The sequence below is a fragment of the Amphiura filiformis genome, chromosome 12 (genome assembly GCF_039555335.1).
Source record: "Amphiura filiformis chromosome 12, Afil_fr2py, whole genome shotgun sequence".
Taxonomy (NCBI): domain Eukaryota; kingdom Metazoa; phylum Echinodermata; class Ophiuroidea; order Amphilepidida; family Amphiuridae; genus Amphiura; species Amphiura filiformis.
In genome coordinates, this window is record NC_092639.1 from 50,932,909 (window position 1) to 50,950,043 (window position 17,135).

A 17,135-nucleotide genomic window follows, 5' to 3' on the forward strand; every position below is an offset into this window, starting at 1 on the left:
TTTTTGAAAATTTTCTACCGGATGACCCCTTTTTAGAAATCTTTTGACCCCCTTACTTCAAAATAGTATACCCAATGACCCCCTTTTTCATTTTGTTTGTACCCAATGACACCCCTTTTTTTTATAACAACGTTTTGTACCCGATAGGCCTACTTCGCGACGCAGGTAGGCGCATACCCGTCACTTCTAACGTTGAGCGCCCCCGGGTGGGGTGGGGTGGGGTCGGCACCCACGCACTGAGCTTAAAAAAAAAAAATTGACAAAAATATTGAGGGCTTTGTTTATTTCAATTAACTAAAATAACAATCTTCATTTTGATTTCTCTCGGGGGCAGGGGGACTCAACTTTAAAAAGTCGAATGATCTCCTTTTTTAAAAAGTCATACCTGAGTGTAGCTCTTGATCAGAGCCCTCGCAGTACCTTAGAAGATCCAGAGATCCCCAAGTAAAATAAACCCAAGCAAGTGACTAGTATTAGTAAAGAAAATGTATATAGGCCTCGCGCCTAGGCCAATCCATTCTGTAAAAAATTAATACCACTCCCATGCATCACCCAGCAGTACATGTATTTGTACAGAGCTTGTCGAAGGCAAGCTTCACTATAGGCAAGTCACCAACAAGTAAAGTAGGATACTTTGGTAGGACCACTTACAGATCACTGTCTACCTGAGATATTGGTCTACCCCACACACCAACCGCGAAAGTGTCAGAGGGCATATGGCATGGTTTTTTCATTTTTTTCTTTCAATTGGATGGAAAATAGGTTGGCTTTGGAGCAAAGCTAACCTGAGTGATGACCTTCTTTAAAAAACATTCCCAATTACCCCCTCAAGTTTGATTCTGTTTGAATCCAATGCTCCCTTTCAGTTCATTATCGAACCCCGACGGTTTACTTTTAGCATGTATTTTTATTATTTATTAACATAGGCCTATTTGTTTTTGATATTTCAAGCGTTTTAAAATTTCAAAATAATCCCATTCAATTACACGGTTGGCGATGAAAATTTACTGAATTTAGAGAATGCAATGCGACCACCACCTGGATTATTTAAGTTAACTGACAAAATCAAATAATTATTGTTCATTTCAATCATGGAGAATTTGAATGAGAGCTAATGAGTGACCCCCGGGGAGTGACCTTGCACAAAATGTGACAAGTTTCTTTTGGAGCAAGTTACAAATGGAATCGAAATGCACTAAAGATATTGATTCCAATTCAATTTTTTTCCCTTTGAGCTTAAATTTTCGTTTCCAATTCGATTCTCTGTTTCACAAAATCATTTTGATGCAATTCCAATTCAATTTCAACACTCAAAAGTTATTTGGATTCAATTCCAATTCAATTCTTGATCAAGCGAAATGTAAAAATGACCCAAAATCAATTTAAATTCAATTCCGATTCCAATGCATCAAAATAACACAGTAACACTACAAGTAGGCCTATTTTGGACGCCCTTGTCTGGTACCGGTATTTTGCTCGTATTTTTGCCCAGGTTTTTGGCCTTTATGGCTTGCCATACAAGTGCTGCATACATGTACCAGGTCAGCTGCAGTTGATGACCTCGGGAAAAAAAGCAAAACAATCTTGCAAGCATTGACCTTCAAAGGCAATGGGGACGTGCAGTTCGCAACACATTTTTGCTTGATTATCGACAACGATATACAGCCAGTTTTGTTTACTTAGTGGCCAGGTCAAGCGTGAAATTCAGCGTCTGTAGAAATTCACATCAAAATTGCAAATAAATCGAGATAAAACTGGAATAAATAGTTGGTCTATCGAGAACTCGTATGATCGAGCTGTACACTTGTGCACGACTGTGTTTATAAATCATCCGTGTCAAGGCTGACGTGCTCTGCCTTTGGTTTTATGTGGAAATAAACCCCTACGGAGTTGTCTATTGCATTGTGATTGTACCCTGATTGTACATGTAAATAGCCATGGCTGTGTGCACCAGGCAATGTTGCAGAAGTCTTCTAAATGTGGTTCGGTCAGGAAGAGCTGAACAATCGGGACGCGTGTCTGCCAATTTCCAGTCTCCAATTCTCAATCGTGCATTACCCTCATGTACATTTTTGACACAGTCGTGTGTTGACAAAGGAACTACTAGCAGATTAAAATGTGACAGGACTTTATCTTCACCAAGGCATGTTTCTAACAACACTTTACCATCTATTTTGGCTAGACATTATAGCGAAGCCAGTGAAGCGAATGAAGATTTTAGTCGCGGATATGGGGGTAAGTTCTTTTAGTTTTATTGTGATGTTGCAATACAAAAACAAGCATGCAAGGGGTCTGGGCCGAGCCTGAACCAGAGCTAATTTTGTGTTTGCCAAAAATTGTCATCTTGAATTGAATTCTGTAACATCAGAATCGGAGTAGGCCAACACCATGTACACAGTCCTCTAAACTCAAATAAACACCCCCCCCATATCTGATAATCTGACCCCTTACCCCTGGCCCCATGTGGAATGACAGGTTGAATGCTGACCGCCAAATTTTGTTGCTCTTTTCTGACAATTTTCACCAAATTCTGTTCCCTGAATTAAAGTCACGTCACAAATGGACATGGTTTCCCAATGTGTGCACCAGGGGTAGCGCTAAGTTGCTTTTTGGGGTCCCGGACCCACCAAAATAGAGTTCGGACCCCCTGTTTTTAAATATTTCTGCAAATTCAGGAGTCCCTGCAGACCCCCAGTTTTTCAATCTATTGCAGACATACTATTTATGCTGCATTTGTGCAACTCGGACTCGGTACTCGCCAAACTCTACTCCAGACCCCCTACTTTTGAATTTTCTGCAAGTTCGGGGGTCCCTTGCGGACACTGGAGTTTTTAGTTCTAGCGCTACCCCTGGTGTGCATTCAGCCACTCGCCCATGTATTGTCTAGATACTGGGACAAAAATGAGAAAAATGTTTGAAATCTCATTTTTTTCACATTTGGTTGAAAACACAAGGTTTTTTTTCTACCTCTGTGTAGGTTGAAAGAGCAATTGATCAAACAGCTGTTTAGAAAATGGTTCAGCTGATGGACACAGCAAGGTGTCCAAAATAATATTAGGCCTATCTAAAAAAGCCCTGAAAAATGAGGTGGTCAAAACTTTCCTGCTCCTAGCCACTATCTTAGAAAATGAGCTGGAAATAAACCAGGACCTAGCCTGTTACAAGTTATTCCAAAAGATTATTTGATTATTCTGACAGGATTTTTCAGTATAATTTTTTAATTTTTTTCGGGTAAATGTCTTCTAATCCGGGGTGAATAGGGACACCCTTACCACAACTACCCTTACCCCACCGCACCCTAACCTACCACCCTACCCTGCCCTACACTTACCCCTCTACCCTCACCACCCTGCCCCCACACCCTAACCCTAACACCACCACCCTTAAATCACCCTAGTTGTACCACACCCTGACCCAACTAGCCGCACTAAACCTACCATCCCCACCACCCTACCCCACCACCCGACCCCTACCACCCAGGCCACCCTCATCCACCTCAACTACCCTAGCCCACCCTACCATGCCACTGCCTGACTCTACTACCCTACCTCACACCCTACCCCAGTACCATCTCCTACCCCTACCACTCCTCTTATACCCCACCACACCCTGACCCCGTTACCCCACCACCTTATCCTACCCACCTACTACCCTACCACCCAGCACCCTACCCCAACCACCCTTACTCCACCACATTCTACTCCACCTCTTAGTACTGTACTGACAAGCCTGATCAACATCGTCAAGAAATTAGATTTTAAACAATTACAGTGGTATGGATTACCCTGATTTTATATTGTAAGAACTGGTTTTTTGTTGTTGTAATTTTATGTCCTTGTAACTTCAAAATATTATAAAAGTCCATTTTCACTTTGTGGCAACAAATTTACACTTGCTAACAAGTATTTTATAAAATCCCTTTTTCTGGAAAAGTCACCAGTTCAAATGGCCTGAAATTATTGCAATGACAATGTTATTAATTTTTATCAGGAAGAATTGGGATTGACAATACCCTTTCTTTATTTTGTTCGGGGGGGGGGGGCACAATTACCCCAACGCATGGGGTAATTGTGGCCCATAAAACTAATGAATATTATAATGGGGGCCACAATTACCCCAGTCTCTTATGTACTGGGGTAGGAGTGTGGGGTGTGATGGGGGGTAAGTCACCGGGCTAGTAGTATTAACAACATGTATCCAGATCCATCAATTAAACCTTAAAGTATGTTGCCGGGGTAGGGTAGGGGTGTGGGGTGTGATGATTGGGGGGTTGGGTATGTTTGTGTTAACATGTTTATCTGTCAATTAACAATTAAAATCTAGGCCTTATAAATATGTACATTGCCAGGGTAGGGATAGGGTGTGATGATGTGGGGGTGTTCTATGTCAATCAATAATTAAACACATTTATAATGTAGCCAGTCAATGCTGGGTGGAGTGGGGGTGGTGGTTGTTTTAAAATAAAAGCAGGGATATGAGACAAGTTATTTATAGGTCTTTGCCTTTTCTTTTCTTCCTATTACATTAGACACTGGACAGACCCCAAGGGGGTTATGAAAGTGCCCCTGTGTATGCCAACATAGACCATGGAAGCCAATTAGGTCAGAGGGCACAATGTAATTTACTGAATGTACTAAAGTTATGTGTGCCTGCAGATGAAGGTACTATCTATTAGGCCTACATGGGTCTGACACATTTCACAGTAGATTTATAATACCACATGTGGAGAATAAACATTTTACAGATAGACCAGAGTTCACAAGCACTCAGATTTCAGCATGGCAAGGTGTTTATCATGTTTATTGTCTGAATTTCTGTAAACAAAACACCCAACAAATTTGTACAGTACCTTTAATTCTGTCTCTCAGTCATCTGACCATTGATGCGATCTTCATGAGAAAACTTGTAGAATATTTGAATGCTTTACGACTATTTCAAGTTGTATATCACCCGCGCAGTGTGCACAAGTGACTTTTAAAAAAAAAACAAGCTCAAAAACTGCTCAAGAATTTTCCATAGTGTAAAAGTAATATGATGCAGAGATGTTTTCTCACCCTATGGTTTTTGCCACAGCAGCAGATAGGTATATCCCATCATGCTCTGCAGTACCACAGTAGAACTGCACATGCCATAGAAAGTGTACACAAAATCCCTCACTTCAACTTTCAAGTACTCGCTTATATCAGGGGAGTTAAGACTTTTGTTTGAAAAAATATGATCTCCAAAGTATTGTGAAACTATCCATAGCTCTCAATATCTAAGCCGCTCTTACTTATGTTTTGTATGTATGATTTGCTATGGAGCAAGCAGATGCATGATGGGATACTCCCTTCAGCTGCTGTGGGTTTTTGCTATCGGAAGGGAAAAAACAAAAAAGGAGGGAAGTCGAAGATGAACAAAGAAGTCACTTGGTGGCCCTGAGATTTGAACTCGGACCTCTCGCATGCCATGCAGAACATCACCAATCTATAGTCACGGGGGCTATAAACGCTGTCCCAGTCAGTGATTTCTTGGGTATAGGCCTATGACTTGAAATAATAATAGTAAGTGACCTGGCTGGGTTAGTCACAGGGGCTAATGCTGTCCCAGTCAGTGATTTCTTGGGTAGGCCTATAGGCCTATGACTTGAAATAATAATAGTGAGTGACCTGGCTGGGTTAGGGTTAAGTCCGGTTCTTACTCCACATGCTATAAAACTGAAATCTGAGACAGGTTTTTACGAGCTTGGTAGTGAAAATTCTCATCACGCGGTGGAAATTTCGGTCAGTGATGACGTGGATTTTGTTCAACTTAATAGCATCGCGCTGCGATATCGCAGCCGTGCATGCTTGTGATTGGCTGCTGGAAATTCAAGGTCGGCAGAATGACCATAAATGAAGATGCAGACCCCACATGCTTTTGAAAACATCGCAGCATCGCGTGATGAAATTAAAATGTATTTAATTTCATCACACGATGCTGTGATGTTTTAAGCATTGCAGCATCGCTTCGCGCTGCGATGTGGAGTAAGAATCGGGACTTTATGAAGGCCTAAATCTAGGAAAAACATGTTAACCAACCCTAACTGAACCCATGGTTTTTTGCTATCAGAAGGGAAAGAAGAAACAAAAATAAAGAGAAGATGGGCAAAGAAGACACCTGGTATCCCCAGGATTTGAACCTCGCATGCCATGTAGAAGATCACCGACCTGTAGCCACGGGGGTTAAAACAAAGCTGGTATAATTCACTGGTCCGGATTTTTCACTTATCTGGCCAATGATTTGTGACTCCCATCATTGCTGGACAAGAGAGGTTACCAACTTACCATGTTGCTAATTTTGTTGTTGTTTATATTTTGTCTCCATTATTACCTGCAGGGCCAATTAGGCAACCAGTCATTGATTGGCGAGATCGCCATAACATTGACTATAAAGACTTTGCCAAGATGGTGGATAGTCGCAACATCCAGCTGATCGATGTACGAGAACCATTTGAACTGGAATCTGCTGGCAGCATTGAGAACAGCATCAACATACCATGTAAGCAGCCTTTTTACGGAGGGGTCATTATTTCCGCAGTGGGGAATGGGGGAGATTAGTTTGGGGAAGAATGCAATTTTTTTGTGAGTAATAATCTGGTGCTGAAATGGGAATATTTGACTTGACTCAAAAGTAGCTCCACACAATATGTTTTTGGTATAAATATCTATGAGACCTACTAATTCAGAATCTGGTGGATGCCACCCTGACACCCTTGGGCATTTTGACATATGACCCAGAATGACCCCATATGCTTATACAGGGGTCAAACAATTTGCAACAACTTTCATGAAAATTGGAGCAACTTTAATTTTGACCCCTATGCCAACTGGAAATTGACTCTTCAGAAGTTATATGCCGGCATATAACTTCTGAACCAAAGGTCGTAACGTATTGAGAAAAAAATTACATATTTGTGATCCTTGGGCCTATTCGAATAATTTGATATACTTTGAAGTGATATTTGAACACTTTCAATTTTCGACCCCTGTATAACCCTATGGGGTTATTTTGGGGTCATTCATTTCAAAATGCCCAAGGGTGCCAGGGTGGCATCCACCAGATTCTGAATTGGTAATATAGTCTTGGAGATATAGAAAACACAATAAAACATTGTACGGACGCTACTTTCAGGTTTTTGGCTTAGTTAGGCACTAGACTATAAGGGGGGAGGGAATATTAAGGTTTTTTTGCCAGGAAAGAGGGAATGTTAAATTTTAAATCCATGGAGAAATGTCATAAAATAAGGGGTTTATGCAGAAATTTTGGGCCCCACACATATGTGGGGCTTATGTTATCATCCAGATGGTTGTCTGCCTGCCTTGTGGTTTGACTGACAGTTGGGTTCTTTCTTTGCTTGTTTGTTTGGCTATTGGGGCAGAAGCAAATTCATTAATCCACTGTGCAGCCCGTCGCAATAACCAATCAACTTCTAACTTGGTATGGTGATAGGATGGTAGCCTGATGTGCTGTATAGTATTGTGCCATGTTATTTGCATATATTTATGAATATTAATGAGCTTATTTGCATATTTGACTACTTCAAACTAGGTATGGGGATTAGATATGGTGGCCTGATGTGCTGTATAGTTTTGTGTTATGTTATTTGCATAGTTATGAATATAAATGAGCTGATTTGCATATTTTGCCTACATTTTCATTAATCCACTCTGCAACTTAAACACTAAACGATCAACTTTAAACTTGTATTGTAATAGTATATGGTGACCTGATGTGCTGTATAGTTTTGTGTTAGGTTATTTGCATATTTATGAATATTAATGAGCTTATTTACATATTTGACTACATTTTCATTAATCCACTCTGTAGCTTGAAATGTAATAATCAAGCAACGAAAAAATGGGTATGGGGATTGGATATGGTGGCCTAATGTGCTGTAGAGTTTTGTGCCATGTTATTTGCATATTTATGAATATTAACAAATCCTATTGGCTGCTTCAGACAATAGGCCTTGATGCTGATTGGACTTTAAGAATGCTGCACCTAAGCATAGAAACCTAAGCACAATTGGGCTAGGCTATTTCGCAGGGGGTAAATCTGTTTATTGTGCATTGGCCAATAAACTTTATTGTATGGAAGCAACGGGGAACACAAGCTTTTTTCAAAAAAAAATTGAAATCTCCCCTTCAATGTTTTAGGGTCCCTTTTTTACATCACAAAAAGTTTTCAGCTCTGCATATAGGTCCTACATTTTATTATGCTACCTAGAGGTACATATTCGCCAAATTTTTAAAAAAAAAGTACAAATGCTGCCCATTTTGGACATAATCTGCTCCCGGAATCTGCTACACAAATTCAATGGACCGAACCATATTCCTGGTGCCCCATTATCAGTTCAGGTCACATGTATTGAACTTGGTGTGTCATGTTGGCAATATGCCAGGGCAATAGGACCCTGGATAGGAAGTGCACAAAATAATGTTCCAATATTGTGATTGGTATGGCACACTTACAGCAGAGATAGTGGTGTAGTGCAAATATTAAAGCAATAGTGTTTGATTCCTGTAAAGAATAGATTCCTATTTAAATGTTCCTTGTTAGGTTTTACTAATCACATTGTCCCCTTTTAATTTTGGGCCAAACAAACAAGGCAAAACGAAGACAATTGCTATTTCATTCTAGCGCCTACAATGCGTGTAGGCCTATTAACTCGCTGATCGTATTATTATCATGAAATGTTGGCGTAGCTTTGCACAGCTGGGACGAACAAACAATAATGAGACAGATAGCGATAGGCACACAGTTAATTTAATTTGTCAAGATGTAAGACGAATAGCGATATGCACACAGTTTTATAATTATAGGGCCTAGGCCTACATACTCAATCGGTGAACTAGGAATAAAACCGAAGATCTCCGGATTTAGTATAAAAACTTAAATCTTCCTGTAATTAGAATTGAGTTGCCACCACTGCATAAGCTCACTGAATATTTCAGGCAATTTAGGAGTTAAAAGGGCATTTTGTGATCCACAGCATCATCCCCCCACTTTTCTCAAAAAAGTTGAGATTTTTATACCGCCGGAAACCTCTGGCTACATAATGTTAAATGTACAAAAAAATTCTTGCAGATTAATTCGTTTAGCAAAGATATTGTGAAATTTCAATTACAACCCTTTGTCTATGGAGCTGTGTAGGCCTACACATAATCATGCATAACTCGCAAAATCGGAATCAACTGAAATTTTGGGAATGAGCTTTTTTCGTGGATATCTACTGATAAATGTCATAAAAAGAAGATGCTAGGATCACAAAATAAGGGAAAAGGCTGAATGAGTGGGTCTTTTGGTGATTTTATCTAGGCCTATTACTGTATGTTTTCAAATTGAATAGGCTGGATTTGACCAAACATACTGTATAATAGGCTGGAATTCCGAGCCCCAGAGACCATCAAAAAATCTGGATTTCCATTGCCGGGGTGCATGTTTTATCTGGAATAGCCCAATGCAGGTTTTCTATGGACAGCATATGCACAGTAAATTTTCAAAGGGCATTCCATAAGGAATTTAAAGGATTGATCAAAAAATGAAATTCCATTTTTCATTTGATGCCTTGATAAACTTCAACCTGAACTTCAGTTCAACCATGGAAGTACTAGTACTTCCATGGTTCAACTACATGTTTAAAGCCCTTCATTGTACATGTACATGTAGGCCTATGTATTTATAGTACGGTACTGCAAAAGTGGACATTTTCGCGTGATTAATTTTTTGTGATTTGCCAATTTTGAACTGTTTCCTTTGTTTTTAAATTCATGATTTTAAGTTTCCTTACATTGACCTGTACACAAAAGGAATATATTTGCACGTTGTTATTTTCGCGACAGCACGTTTGAATGCAAAAAGCGTAAAAATAAATGTAGTGCGAAAATCTACAGTACCTGAGTATAAATATTACTGGTATGTTGGTTGGCATATAACCCTACCCAGGGCAGTAGAAAACAAATACCCAATCTCTAAAAATAAAACTATGTTATGTACATGTACACAGAGTGTATTTATAGCCAGTGTACCTGTTCGGGAACACAGATACTAGTACATGTACATGTAGTGGAACATGATCACATGTTCTGAGCCAGGTTTAGTCCGATGAATAGGACCTGTTTTTTTTAGCCCAGGAAAAATTTGTCCAGTTTCGCAGTTGGTGAACCTTCCCTGTTGTGAGATAATGTGTGTTTGTTTTACCACTTTGTAATATACTTTTGAATCTCATTTGGGCTAAACATACATCTTCAAGTGCAGCAAATAACAACACATTTTACATGCGTGTTGGTCATATAATGAAAGGCAGACAAATAATGAATAATGAAAAAGTTACCTCACTTGTTTTCAGAAATTATGTGACGGGAAACTCAAAATTGACTGTCAGGGGCCTTAAAAGTAGGGATGACCATCATAATTTCATGTTGCCCCTTTTGCTACAAAAGATTGTTTTCTGGAAAGAACTCATCAACAGAAGTATTTTGGTGGTTAAATGGTCAAAATCGGTCAAAAACTTTTCAATTATGAATTTTCAAAGTTTCCCATTCTGACCGGTCATTGAACGAAATAAATTGACAAAGTCTAAATATAGCAATGTGAGCAAAATTGGTATAAGCATATATTTACCTTTTTATATTTCTTTATTTTAATATATATGCAAACATGAAACAAGCATATTGTGAAAGTATCAAAGGGGTTTCTTATGAAATGGCACTTTACTAGTCAATAGCATTAAGTATTTCTTCAAACCGAGGCACTGAAATCATGCTTTTAGAAAACATTTGCCAAAAATCATCCATAATGGCCAAAGTGGCACAAAATCAAAAGTCCAGGTGAACTTTTTTTCCACAACAATATACACTACACATAAGAAAAATACTAATGTACTACAAGGGATTTTCAACATAGGAATCCAAACAATCAAGTACCAACATGCACAGCTTTGTCCTGATATCACTTCTGGGGTTTTAACAAAATGTTTAACCTCTATTGTGATTGGCAGCAGCATAAGATATTTCTTTGATTGCTGATAATGCCCAGCCATTCAGCAAGTGGCTAATAACTGACCTTGATAGGCTTGAATGAATACTGTCATGTGCTACAAAACCATCACACTCCAGGGCCTGGTCACTCCATATGCTACAGGGAGCACAGTACTTTAACAATGGAGTGAAAGACTCATTAGGGGAGACTGGGGTAATTCCGGCCCTGGGGTAATTCCGGCCCTTTTAGTTTGACCCAGTTTTAACAACATCTGCAAAATTTCCAAGTTACTCACTGCTATAGCATGTGAATGGGTAACTTTTGGCCTACTGCCTGCAGCAGTAATCACAGATAAAGCTTGAAGCATATAGCCAGGAGGACTTATTGTGACACGACATCTCGAAATCAACTGGAAAAAAGCGGCTTCTCCACTTTGGATAGGGGAGTGTGGTTCTTAAACTATAATGTAATTTCAACTTTCTTTGTGTTTATTTGTAAAGACAACCTATGTTTGTACCAGTGATAAGTTAAAATCCAAATCTTTTTTTAAATTCTTCTGGTAGAAGATTGTTGTTTCCAACATGTGCCTTGGGGTAATTCCGGCCCCCTCATGGAAGAGCATAGAATTGCACACTTTAGGGCTAAATAACACAACAGGATAAAATAATTTTACATTTTAAGATTATCCAAATAAGTAAACACTATTTTGTTGTATCAATATTTAGTATTATAATTAGTTTTGCTTTCTGAAACACGTTTTTCTTTGGAATCTTCAGTTGAAGATCAAAAAAGACTACGGACAACTATAATCGATCACTATTCGTAAATACAACCCTAAAAAAGGCAAATGACATGCTTATCAACATGAAAACATGGCATGAAGTAGTTAAAGCAGTCAAAGAAGGGAAATGGGATTAAAAGCAGCATCCAAGACATTTGGAGTTCCCAGAACAACTCTTCAGGAACGAATACCAGGAAAAACGTAAATGGAAGCATATGGTGCAGGACGTCCTACATGTATGGTGTTGTCGAAGGAGGTTGAAGATGAGTTGGCTTTGTGTCTTCGAGTTCTTGCCAGTTGGGGACTTGGATTCATCAAATAGGAGCTACTTGATCTTGTGGCTGACTATGTCAGAACATTAAAGATCCCAAATCAGTTCACCGATGGAAGACCTGGTTCCAACTGGCATTTATGGATTTTTAAGGCGCCACCCAGATCTTGCTCTCCGTAAACATATTGGAACTTGCATAATGGAACTTATTACATCTTTGACTCTTACTTTATTACATACAGGGTGTATCAAAATGATTGGTACCGGGCTATATGACATTTTCAAAAATATATCAAAAATATAAAATTGCTAATTAATATAGTTTTTGTACTATAAATAGAAAGGGGCATATGTTAACTTATTGATCTATTAATCTGAAGTTGATAGGTTGATGCATCTTGGAGCTATTGTCATTTAAACGAAGATCGACGTAATCATGGTTTGACTTACACAACACAAGATGAATTGGTTCACTGCTTCAACCATTTATTGCATACATATTCTTCAATATCTCACCTCAGTATACATAACATAAAATTGCTTTACATGTGCTTTTAAAAAGATAGTTCCTGAAGGCCCTGCCTTACGACTCTGGCAGTGCGAGGTGAAGCCCTATCTTGAAAGAACTTAAGAGCTCTTGAACATAATTTTTTAGAAGTGGCTCTATACCTCCAAAAATAGATTTTTCTGATATTTTGTGCAATGATGCATGTTAGGGTGTTGACTACTTGTGTGACTAAAAAAAAATCAAAAATTGGTTCGTTGCCATGGAAACGGCCAAAACCCAGATTCTGTAATTTTGGGCCAAATTGGTAGTGAAATTAGTTAAAAAACATGTTATTTCAAGTGTTCGCTGCAACTAAGCCATATAATGCTGGAACATTACATTAAGTTCTTGTAAAAGGACATCTATTCATTTGATGATCAGCATATTTAGAGGTCAATAAGTTATTCTTAAGGGTGCGTGCAGAGCCCATCTGTCAGGTGTATTTTCACTTTTTCATAAAATGTCATTTTAGCACCTAAAATATCATCATGAAAATCAACAACCCGGTGTTGCCAGGATTTTGTCCTTTCTAGTGTGGGTAGTACAAGCTAGGTACTTTACATTTTAATAAAAATCAGCTTGGGCAAGTGTTACTTCTAAATACAGTGTTGCCAGAAAAACCGGTATTTTTGCAAATTGACAATTTGCAAATTACGCCTTTTTGTCAAAGTTTTGTGCATTTTGACAAATATTTTCCTTCACGGTGAATCCAAACAACACTTTTTTGTCTTTGTAAATATCTAAACACTAAAAATTCAAAAGTAGTGTTGCCAGAATTCTTGATAAAACACCCAATATTAGCATTTTAGTGATTTTGTGTTGATGGTTTGGTTAGGAAATGCTTATTTTTAATTTTCAAACATCGAATGTACATAGTATAGATCTGAGACCATGTTATATGAATGTTTAAACACCTGAGCACAAAGTAAGTGTTGCCAGAATTCTTGATAAAACACCCAAAATCATATATATATTTATATGTGCCACGATCCAACTTCAATTTTTTTTTTACTATCGAGTCAATATTAATAATAATATCAATGTAGGCCTATTGGCCTATTAACATCATTATCAGTAATAATCAAAAATATTAATATCAATATAAATAATAATCAAAAGTATTAGCATCAATTTGGTTTACTATCATCAATAATATTAAGAATAATATCAAATATATTAACGTCATTATCAACAATCAACAAAAATATTAACATCAACCCTAGAACTACTGAGCCATGTTTTGTAATACGGACTACGAAGGGGGGTTGCAACCCCCTAATTTTCACTTATAAACGTCATATACCGTTATATTTGGAATCAATGTGCTATGGGTCTCCTCTACCCTATTGATACCAATAAGTACAAACATTCGTCTCATAATATCGCTATGACGTCATAATGTGAGGGCGCCCATGCAATTTCAGCTATGTACAAAAGTATTGGCAAAATTAATTTTCGGCTAAAAATTCTACAAAAACTATAATAATTTTACATGAGCGAAATAAAAATAATTTATTTTACTGTAGAAACCATTGGTGGCCCTCACCCCCCCCCCCCCTCTATTGTCATCTTTGACAGTCGGTCCTACCCCCAGGTAAGGTGCTGGTAAACACTTTTACACTAATATGAGCGCAAAGAATGGATCTACGATTAGTTTAGGTCGGAGCGTAAATGCGCACATTTTTTTTATGACGGATAAGAAATCTTGGGGTGGTACTTCGTAGTTCTAGGGTTAATATCAATAATAATCAAAAATATTAACATCGATATCAATAGTATTCAAAAATATTAATATCAATAACACTAATAATCAAAACTATCAATATCGATAATAATCAAAAATATTCATATCAATATCAATAATATTTAAAAATATTAATACCAATATCAATAACACTAATAATCAAAACTATCAATATCAATAATAATAAAAAATATTAACATCAATATTAATAACAATCACAAATGTTTTTATATCAATATCAATAATAAGCAAAATATCAATATTAATATCAATAATAAGCAAAATATCAATATTAATATCAATAATAAGCAAAATATTAATATCAATAATAATCAAAAATATTAATATCAATATCAACAATAATCAATTAATATTTTAAAATTGATATTTATATTAATATTTTTGATTATTATTGATATTAATATATATTTTTTTGATTATTATTGATATTGATATTTATATTTGTGATTATTATTCATATTCATATTAATATTTTTAATTATTATTGATATCGATATTAATATTTTAGATTATTATTGATATTGATGTTAATATATTTGATCATTATTGATTTTGATATTAATATTTTTCATTATTATTGATATCAATATTAATATTTTGATTATTATTGATATGGTTATTAATATTTTGGATTATTATTGATATTGATATTAATATTCTTGATTATTATTTAAAGTGATATTTATAGTTTTGATTATTTTTGATATTAATATTAATATTTTTGCTAATTATTGATAATGATGTTAATATTTCTGATTATTATTCATAACGATATTTATATTTTTTTTAATTATTACTGAAATTGATATCAATATTTTTAATTATTATTGATATTGATATTTTTGATTATTATTGATATTTATATTTATATTTTTGATTATTATTCATATTAATATTTTTGATTATTATTCATATTAATATTTTTGATTATTATTGATATCGATATTAATATTTTTGATTATTATTGATATTGATGTTAATATATTTGATCATTATTGATTTTTATATTAATATTTCTCATTATTATTGATATCGATATTAATATTTTTGATTATTATTGATATTGATGTTAATATTTTTGATTATTATTGATATTATTGATGTTAACATTTTTGATATTGATGATAATAATTTTTGTTTATTATTGATAACGATATTTATATATTTTTTAATTATTGTTGAAATTGATATCAATATTTTTGATTATTATTGATCCAGTCCAGTAAGGCTTGAGTGACCAGTTCAAAATTCAATAGAAAACAAAGAACAAAATTAATACCCATAATTACCCTGACTATAACTTTGCACTAGATAATACTAGAACCGTGGGGTTTTCAAAACTTTAGGACAAGCTATTGATGATAGTAAACCAAATTTTGACGTTGTCAACTTTAGCGTGAGAGGACTGGATCGTGGCATTATGATTTTGGGTGTTTTATCAAGAATTCTGGCAACACTTACTTTGTGCTCAGGTGTTTAAAAATTCATATAACAATCTATAATATCTATAATCTAAAATTAGAAATAATCATTTCCCAACCAAACCATCAACAACAAATCATACTATCAGTAAAATACTAATATTGGGTGTTTTATCAAGAATTCTGGCAACACTAATTTTGAATTTTCAGTATTTACATATTTACAGAGACAAAAAAGTGTTGCTTGGATTCACCTTGAAGGAAAGTATTTGTCAAAATGCACATAATTGTGACAAAAAGGCGTAATTTGACAAAATGTCAATTTGCAAAAATACCGGTTTTTCTGGCAACACTGTATTTAGAAGTAACATTTGCCCAAGCTGATTTTTACTCAAATGTAAAGTACCTAGCTTGTACTACCCACACTAGAATGGACAAAGTCCTGGCAACACCGGGTTGTTGATTTTCATGATGATATTTTAGGTGCTAAAATGACATTTTATGAAAAAGTGAAAATACACCTGACAGATGGGCTCTCCACGTACCCTTAAGAATAACTTATTGACCTCTAAATATGCTGATCATCAGATGAATAGATGTCCTTTCACAAGAACTTAATGTAATGTACCAGCATTATATGGCTTAGTTGCAGCGAACACTTGAAATAACATGTTTTTTTAACTAATTTCACTGCCAATTTGGCCCAAAATGACAGAATCTGGGTTTTGGCCGTTTCCATGGCAACGAGCCGATTTTTGAATTTTTTAGTCACACAAGTAGTCAACACCCTAACATGCATCATTGCACAAAATATCAGAAAAATCTATTTTTTGAGGTATAGAGCCACTTCTAAAAAATTATGTTCAAGAGCTCTTAACAAGTGGGATGGGTCCATTCTGTAACTGTCCATATCAAATTTTGAAGCATTGCAAGTTATAGCATGTTTGCATGGGGTACGCCTTGCTCTTAGAAACTGTCTCCTAAATCTCCTCTGTACTTCTCCATAGCTTCGTGTCGACCAGTGATTCTTAACTATGAATGCACACTGAAGTGTGGAATACTGTGGTCTACAGTCTATAGCCATTCTGCCACACCGCACCATCTACTTAATAATCTCAAAAATACAATTTAAATTACCGCCCTGGATGGTGTTGATACACAAACTTCTTTCACCCCACCTAAATTATTCAAGTCAATAATATTACTCTCAAGCAGTAAATATTGATTATTACATTAATATATATTATGAATGAAGAAATAGGCAAGGAAAATATTAAAACAGTTCCATGATTTTCAACATATCATCCTCACAAGGTATTTGCAGTAAAATAGAGCTTTGAAAATGGTGC

The 17,135-nt window shown here is 36.2% G+C and overlaps 1 protein-coding gene across 2 annotated transcripts in view; it reads left to right on the forward strand.

Annotated features, from left to right (window-relative positions):
- Positions 1-1,564: 1,564 nt before the first annotated feature.
- The window catches only part of LOC140166371 (uncharacterized), a 39,847-nt gene continuing 24,276 nt past the window's right edge, over positions 1,565-17,135 (forward strand). For both annotated transcript variants that reach the window (XM_072189820.1, XM_072189819.1), the window contains exons 1-2: positions 1,565-2,235; positions 6,358-6,519. In XM_072189820.1, the coding sequence (XP_072045921.1) occupies positions 1,938-2,235; positions 6,358-6,519 (460 nt within the window). In that variant the 5' untranslated portion in view covers positions 1,565-1,937. The remainder of the gene's footprint in view (positions 2,236-6,357; positions 6,520-17,135) is intronic.